This window comes from Asterias amurensis, chromosome 18 (assembly GCF_032118995.1).
Source record: "Asterias amurensis chromosome 18, ASM3211899v1".
NCBI classification, from domain to species: Eukaryota; Metazoa; Echinodermata; class Asteroidea; order Forcipulatida; family Asteriidae; genus Asterias; species Asterias amurensis.
Window position 1 is genome coordinate 4,843,167 of NC_092665.1, and position 8,381 is coordinate 4,851,547.

Below are 8,381 nucleotides of genomic sequence, written 5' to 3' on the forward strand. Positions count from 1 at the left end.
CCTGCTTGCCATTCGTCTTAAACAAAACATAATATTGTAAAACAACTAGTGAAACAAATCCTTGCTTGATTATTAAAATTCGTAGTATATAGCAAGAGCTTCATGTGACCGAAAGAAAATTAAATGCTGTGGAACTATAAAAACATCTTTAAAGTCAAGGTTTGATCAAGTGAAACTATTTTGATGAGAGATACTTCTACAAGAACACAACATTTTAAAAGAACATAAACAGACAAGAATAATTATAAGATGAATAAATTCATTACCATTAAAGACACTGGACTATATTGGTAATTGTCAAAGACCAGTCTTCTCACTTGGTGTATATCAACATTATGCATAAAATAACAAACCTATGAAAATTTGAGCTCAATTGTTCGGCGAAGTTGCGATATAATAATGACAGAAAAAAATCCCTTGTCACACGAAATTGTGCGCTTTCAGATGCTTAATTTGGGGCCTTCAAAATCTAATTATGAGGTCTCGAAATCAAATTCGTGGAAACTACTTCTTTCTCGAAAACTACGTTACTTCAGAGGGAGCCGTTTCTCACAATGTTGTATGCTATCAACCTCTCCCCATTACTCGTTACCAAGTAAGGTATGCTTATAATTATTTTGAGTAATAACCAATAGTGTCCACTGCATATAAATAAGTTCGTCTGGATTGTTGATGATCATGAAAAAAAAAATTCGTTTTTACAAATCCAAAATTATGTATGATGTTACTATAATTGACAAAGCTCCTAGCTTAGGAGTAAAACGTAACTACTAGTACTAAATTATATGTAAAGTATACATCATACATAATTTTGGATTTGTAAAAACGAATCTTTTATTTCAGATTCATTACCACTTTATATTCAAGTACATTCCTCCTATCTTCTATAACTACGCACCATGCTGTCTCTATGGTAATGTCAGCGCCTTGTGGCTCATGGACAGTTATCGATTCACTATTATCGACTTACCAATATTGATTTTCCATCGTCGTTTCAATATTATCTTTTCCCATTATCGATTCTCCATTACTGATTCACAGTTATCTTTTTACGACTATCGGTTCACCATTATTGATCCACAAATATTATCGAATCAACATTATCGATTCACCAACATCGAATAGTGGTTATTGATTTACAAATATCGACTCACCAATATCGACTAGTAATTATCGATCAACCAATTTTGATTCACCCTTATCAATTCAGCATTATTGATTTCAGTAGCTCGGTTTCTATGGAATCTGGATGGGATCAGAAGCTGTTAAAGCAAAATGGTGCAATAGTCATCGATAATTGGGTTTAAGTTTGATCAAGTTTACATACCAATGAGATTTCGTCCATCATTTCTAGATCCAGCTTTAGAAGAGTCTTCAGGATACTCTGGGTCGGCAGCTTCTCTCGGTAACATTTTCATCCTTTCCCCACCCATTATAACCTGGCATAGATTAATGAAGAATTAGTATAAACATGACCGTACCATGAAGTTGGTGGTCGGCATGCAGCAATGACTAGCAGGTAGGGTATTCAAGGAAGCTGCTTTGGAAGTGCTGCTAGGAAGTTTGAAATAATGACATTTGCCAGCCTTTCATTATGTGAGCACGCTTTAAAAAAAATGCTAAAAAATGATTAACTGTTTAAATTGATTAACTGTTTAAATTGATTAACTATCAAATGCTTCCAGCTACCTGTTTCATTGCCGGTCAGTTTGTGAGATACTCTGATTCAAAAACCAAAATAACCCATGATATTGGTGAGGGTATCGAATAATCAAACGGTACATTCAGAATAGTGAACGCAAACACTGGTTTGTGTCAATGTTGCAGATTGTACCTGTGTATCCTGTCCGAGTGTTATGAGTTGCTGAGTGATGTCAATGCAACCGATGTCAGTTTCCTTCTGCGGTATATCAGAGTCACACTCCCAGTCTTGATGGGGCGAATGTGCGTAAAGTGCGGCAGGGGTAGCGTGTGTCACACGGGCAGTGCTGACGAATCCCGTTGCCTTGCCTTTAGAAAGCACACAAAGCAACGAAAACCTAATGCATTAGCATTTATTAGCTATATATTCGATCGATACAATTTCAATAACACAATATTAAAATTATTACAAAACACTTGACAACAAATCAATGAAAGTAAACCATACTTATTATACACTCATTGACTGGCAATGAGGTAATTGTACGTCTACCCCCGAGGGACTTTGAGTGACCAGAAGAGGGACCTATTTCCCGAGGATGAAGCCTAGGGAAATAGGCCCCTCTTCTGGTCACTAACAGGCCCGAGGGGGGAATAGACGTACACTAGTTACCGAATTGTGCCAGTCAATATTGTGTACTATTATACAGCTCGGTCTTTAATGTGAAATAAGAACAACACGTGGAAAAGAAAGGAAGTTTTGTAGTTGCTGTTCACGGTTCAAGTCAAGAGAGGGCGCTGTAACCGGGCACTATTTTCAAAGAACTAGTTCCCGCAAAACACATGCGCCCGATCACTAGACTAAGCTCATCCCACGAGACCGTGTTTCAGCCAACCAGAATACAGAAAAAGCAATAGGTGTGTTATAAAAGACTATATGAATATGTTGACGTTCTTTTAAACTTACCAGACTTTTGAGCAGATAAAAAATTATCATAACAGACTCCACATTAGCATTGAGACTAGATTTACAATCTCCTTTAATAGCAGAATCGTCTAGCCCTATCACTGCTGTCTTGGTTTTAACACCACTAAAATAAGCAGGATGAAAGAGTGCAGGAAATATTCTCAGACTAAAATGCTCTGTATGTTTGACCACGTGGGGCGCACTCAATATCAGCCAACCCCCCCCCCCCCCTCCCAGTGCCCTGCTTGTGGAGTGGGTCACTTGGGGTGATCTGAGGTGCATGCCGACACCACGAGAGGGTGAGTGTGTTCGTTCGATTAGCTCTTGTCAGGGGTTCACCCGAGTGAGCACCACGGGGTCGACCCAGGGAAGCTTATCGGGCACACCCACTATTTGTATCACTTCTGGGCACTGTTTCCCCGGTCAGGTTCTTGCTTTTCAGAACCAGTGATTTCATTGGATAAACGTGCAGTGACGTAATCATTCTGTTTCCGTGTTTTGATTGGTCCGAGGTGATATTTGGCATTTGTACTAGCGGTCATCTGCATATGAATCTAGGTGAAAGGTGAAGATGGACAAGGATTGACCTACGCTAGAGGCCACTCTCTGGCGTTATCATTCACGAGCCTCGAAGTGTGACGTCAGATGTTCAGGCTATAGGGATATACTAGCCTGAACATCTGACGTCACACTTCGAGGCTCGTGAATAATAACGCCAGAGAGTAACCTCTCGCCTCTGGGTCAATCCCCGTCACCAATCCCCGTCTATCCCCGTCTCCGATCCCCGTCAATCCCGTCCCACGATTCGTCCTGTACAGTTTTGATCAATGTTCTGCCACTTGTTGCGCCGTTAATGTTGCTTGAGAGACGGGTTGTAATGGCTCCTTTATTGTCCTTGGTTTATATGATTGTAATGTGGTGGCTATGTTTTCCAGTCTTTAATATAAACCCCGTGATACAAATATGTTTGATAGCGCCCTCATTCGGTCAAAAGTACGGCGCATTTCTGTTTGAATGTCAAAATCAAAGTACAGGACTGCGTATTGGCGGTCGTACCAATAGATGTTTCAGTCATTGTCCAGTGATTATCCAATGTCCAATTCAACCGCTAAAAACTCACCCATGGCTGGCTTAAAGTCAGCGCGAGAATAATCTGCAGTAATTATGCAAAATGACACTCCCACAATATACTTGCATTGGTGCAAAATAATTCTCTTAAAAACGCCACAACCGGCAACTTTCCGCACAATAGTTAAACAATATTATTGTAATCATAAATAACATTTGTTTTACTTTACCGTGACATGACTTGGCTTGTTTCGATGCGGTACCATTATGAGAGTGTGGGCTTCGACGAGCGCAATTTGTTAGCATGAACATTGCACGATTACTAGTGAGTTACTCCTGCATTGCAGTTTAAAAAGTAGTTAGTAAGGGCGTTTCATGTATATAAACCAGTGGGTGGATTTCACAAGAGCTAGGACTAGTCTTATCTCGACTTAGGACGAGTGACTCGTCCTAACTTTGGACTACCCATACGTTTTTAATATCTCCTAGGACTAGTCCTAACTCTTTGTGAAATCGACCCCAGGCCTGCTTTAAGTGGGAGGTTTTTTAAACGGTGAAGATCTCCTGCAGTAGTTGTTTCAGTGTGTAGGTACGAGACGTAATAATTATTGTTACCTTTGACAAAGCTACACTAGGGAACTTATCCCATTCGAGGTCTGTTTCTTCCCCGTTATCTCCTTCCAGTTGCCCCTTGAGAATCCTCGCAGCCGTCACTGTTGTTATACCCATCCCATATCCGACGAAAACAAAAACACATTCTTAGCTTTATTCGTGCTGAGTGTTTGCTCTCTGGTAATGACTTTCTGCAAACTGTCGTAAGCCAGGTCATTCCAGTACTTCGCACCTACAACGATTTTATACAAACACTTTAAACACTACTCGAAGACAATCAGAATAGTTTCGTCTTCTGAGAACTCGAAGATCATTAGTGCAATTTGTTTGGGTTTCGTGATTTAGCTTTTGCATATTTTGAAACACCTTGTAAATAGGATAAATTGGTCAAGAGTACTCTTAAAAAATTATGATTGGCAAAGAAAAACTTTCATTTATTAAATAAAATATCCATTTATTGATTATGGGGTATTCATTTTCATTAATGACCTTTTGATCACTATACGGATATCTATATTGGCCTATTAGTTATAAACCTTATTGTTATATTAAGACAGCGATACATGCATAGACATATACCGGGTATTTTGTTATGAGATTAAGGTGTGTTCTTTCTCGACCCTCATCTTCTGTGTTTTTCGAAAAAAAATAATCGTCTGTAATATTTGTTGTGTTCGTACGTCGTTAAACTATCAATAAAAGACAATGGAACAGGGCACATTGCGTCAAAAACTCGGGTTCTATTCACGTGATAACAACAAGCAAAACAACAGAGCTCTCGTACAACCAGATCTCGCGTGAAACAATGTGATCACTAAGTCTGCATACATTATCATATTCAACTTTGATCCGTTGAAAAGTCAAATGGGGCTCTACTCTATTCAAGCGAGAACCATTATATGCCTACTTACTTTGTGGTAGCACATTGCCTCCTGCAGTCAGCATACAAATCCAAATTAACCATCTTAAATCCAACATGTTGAAATCAAAGTAACAAAATCAGAGGTAATGAAACAGTGTATACCGATCGTCACTGTTTGTATCCGACTGAGGTCATAGTCAGTTTGAATTACAGACTTCATAACTATAGAACAGGAATAACTTATCATTTCATTCATTCTTTAGCTTTTGAACCTTGAAAATAAATTATCGGTTCTTGAACTTTAATTTCATATTTCAAATGGCCATTATCTATATCGGTACTTGTACTATATCATCAACTTCACATCTGTATTGTTTAATACCAATTAATCTACTGTGAAGTTTTACAAAAAATGGGACTCCTTCAAAGTATTGTGCCGACTTTAACTCTGCATTTTACTAAAGTGGTATACTAGGTCGGTCAATTATATACTTTGTTTTGCTGTAACGGTTTTTCAGCATAGCTGTATGAGGAGTTGTAACAAGATTTGTTTAAAAAAAAATCACCTCGAAAAACTAATAGTTACGAAAGCCCTCCAGAAAAAAAAAACGATGTTTAAATCTGTGATAACGGCTTGATTCGTCATAATGGATTCACCCACGCCTCCCCTCCCATCCCTACCCCCACCCCTCCCCGCGTAAATAGCGGATGGCGTATCAGCGTTACAAATCCTTAACGATTGAATGTGCATACAATCTAATTACATACACGTTTTGATGATTCCGTAATGATGGACTGTAAATTGTGATAACCGAATCAAAATATCTTGGCGTTTTTTTTTAGCACTATTCGAAATAGTTGATCCTCAATGTACTCGTTCTTAATAAATTGTAGGCCTCTCATTTACATGCATGGAGTATTTATTAAATTACTGGGCCCTCAACTTCTTCAATGCTATTTATTTATTCAACAACCTTCTCCTGCATTTACAAATATTTGTTTGTGCATAACAATAAGTAAAACAATGGAAAAGGGGAGTGGTACGAGGTCTTAAGCGTTTGTCTTAAATCAACAGTATCTTAGGCCCCGTTCCCACTGGGCCCCGCGTTAGTTTGGCCGTAAACAAAAGACTAAGCCGAAGGCGCACGCCGGGTCCTTCATCTACGACCACAACCCCGCCAGTTTGAAACGAATGTTCAAGACTATGACTTAGCACAATTTATTCTTACTAATATAGCATAGCCATTTTCGGTTTACATGAATAGGCCCAAAACAATTGGAATGGACTTGTGTTAAATAAATGCTGATCAAAGTTTGTATAAATCTCTCATATATGCATTTGCAACTTGTCTGTACTCTGAATGTAGCTGGGGGCAAATGTGTGTAAACACCTTTTGTAATATTGTCAAAGACCAGTGTTCACTCTTGCCGTATCTCAACTATGCATAAAATAACAAACCTGTGAAAATTAGAGCTCAATTGATCGTCGAAGTTGCGAGATAATAATGAAAGAAAAGAACACCCTTGTAACACGAAGTTGTGTGCTTTCAGATGCTTGATTTCGAGACCCTCAAAATCTAATTCTGAGGTCTCGAAATCAAATTCGTGAAAAATTACTTCTTTCTCGAAAACTACGTCTCTTCAGATGGAGGCGTTTCTCAAAGTCTTTCATACTGCCAACAGCTCCCCATTACTCGTTACCAAGTAAGGTTTTATGCTAATTTGAGTAATTAACCAATAGTGTACACTGCCTTTAAGCACATTTTGACAATTTTGAGATTTTCAATATATGAACGAGTCCTTTATGTCAAAGATAAAGGTCCAAGATGGGGACAGAAATTTTCGGGGACAGATTTCCATGAAACACCGGCCCAAGGCGGAACCTGCCATACGTGTTTTTTAAAACAATCGAAATGACTTTAATCTCATCCAAAAGTTCATTTGATTGTTTTTGATTTTTGTGGTTTGTATTGATTGTTTTTGCTCCATTGAATATTCTTGTTTCCCAAAAGCATTTGTGGGTTTCGGTGGTAGTAGACTCTGAGAAAACAAAGAATACAATTGAAAATCAGTTTTAAAATACCCTTTAAGGGCAAAGGCAGGACACACTATCTTTCAACCACTAGTGAGTCTTTCCACTTGGTGTATCTCAACATATTCTTAAAATAACAAACCCGTGAACATTATTTTGAGCACAATTGGTCGTCGAAATTGCGAGAGAATAATGGGAAAATCACCCCCGTCGCTCAAGTTGTGTGCTTTCAGATGCCTTCAGTTTGAGATCTTAACAACTCGAGAAAATACTTCTTTCTCGAAAACTAGGTTTCTTCAGAGAGAGCCGTTTCTCACAATGTTTTATACTATTAACATCTCTCCATTGCTCATTACCAAGTAAGTCTGTATGCTAGCAATTCTGTTGAGTAATTACCTATGGTGTCCAGTGCCGTTAATGTTGCTCTGTTGGTGGCGCACTCTACTATAAATACATTGTCATTGCATTTCGATTTCGGAAAAAAACACACTGAGTTAGTTTTAGTAAACATATACCTCAAAAGAGTGGAAGCACGAAAAAGATCCATCTGAACATATATATTGCGTACACAGTTCTTTCTTTGATAATAAACTTGCACTTTAACTCACAATCATCAGGGAAATACATCAATTGAGCGGAAATAGAAGGAAAACGGCCAGGAACTTCAGGAAGCAATCACACAGTGCAACCCAGTAGGGCGGATATACATGTAAAAACACCATACCATTAAAGCGTGTACAAATTGATCTCCATTGGTAACATACAGCCTCATCCAAACCAGTGATAGAGTAAGTCACTGCTTTCAATCAGTGACTTTACCACATACACAATGTAGTGTAGAGTTTTACACCATTGGTATCCATTCAACATACAGTATCATTCAAACCAATGCTAGAGTAAGTCACTGCCATAAATCAGTGACTTTACCACTTACACAATGTAGTGTAGAGTTTTACACCATAGGTATCCACTCAACATACAGTATCATTCAAACCAATGGTAGAGTAAAGTCACTGCCATAAATCAGTGACTTTAACACGGTATTGATCCACTATTGTAACATACAGCCTTGTCCAAACCAATGGTAGAGTAAGTGACTGCAATCAATCACTGACTTTAACACGCCCGTGTCTATGATTGGCTGCTCATCGATTGTCAATCAAACCCGAAGTAGACTGATGAGCACTTCCATGGAAATG

The 8,381-nt window shown here is 38.6% G+C and overlaps 1 protein-coding gene across 1 annotated transcript; it reads right to left on the reverse strand.

Moving 5' to 3' along the window:
* Window positions 1-1,319: 1,319 nt before the first annotated feature.
* Window positions 1,320-4,405, reverse strand: LOC139950930 (alkaline phosphatase-like). Its single transcript, XM_071949769.1, has 4 exons — window positions 4,292-4,405; window positions 2,609-2,612; window positions 1,835-2,010; window positions 1,320-1,439 (listed from the first exon to the last, which is right to left on the reverse strand). Exons 1-4 carry the CDS (start codon window positions 4,403-4,405, stop codon window positions 1,320-1,322), a joined length of 414 nt encoding a protein of 137 aa, XP_071805870.1.
* Between the last annotated feature and the right edge of the window lie 3,976 nt (window positions 4,406-8,381).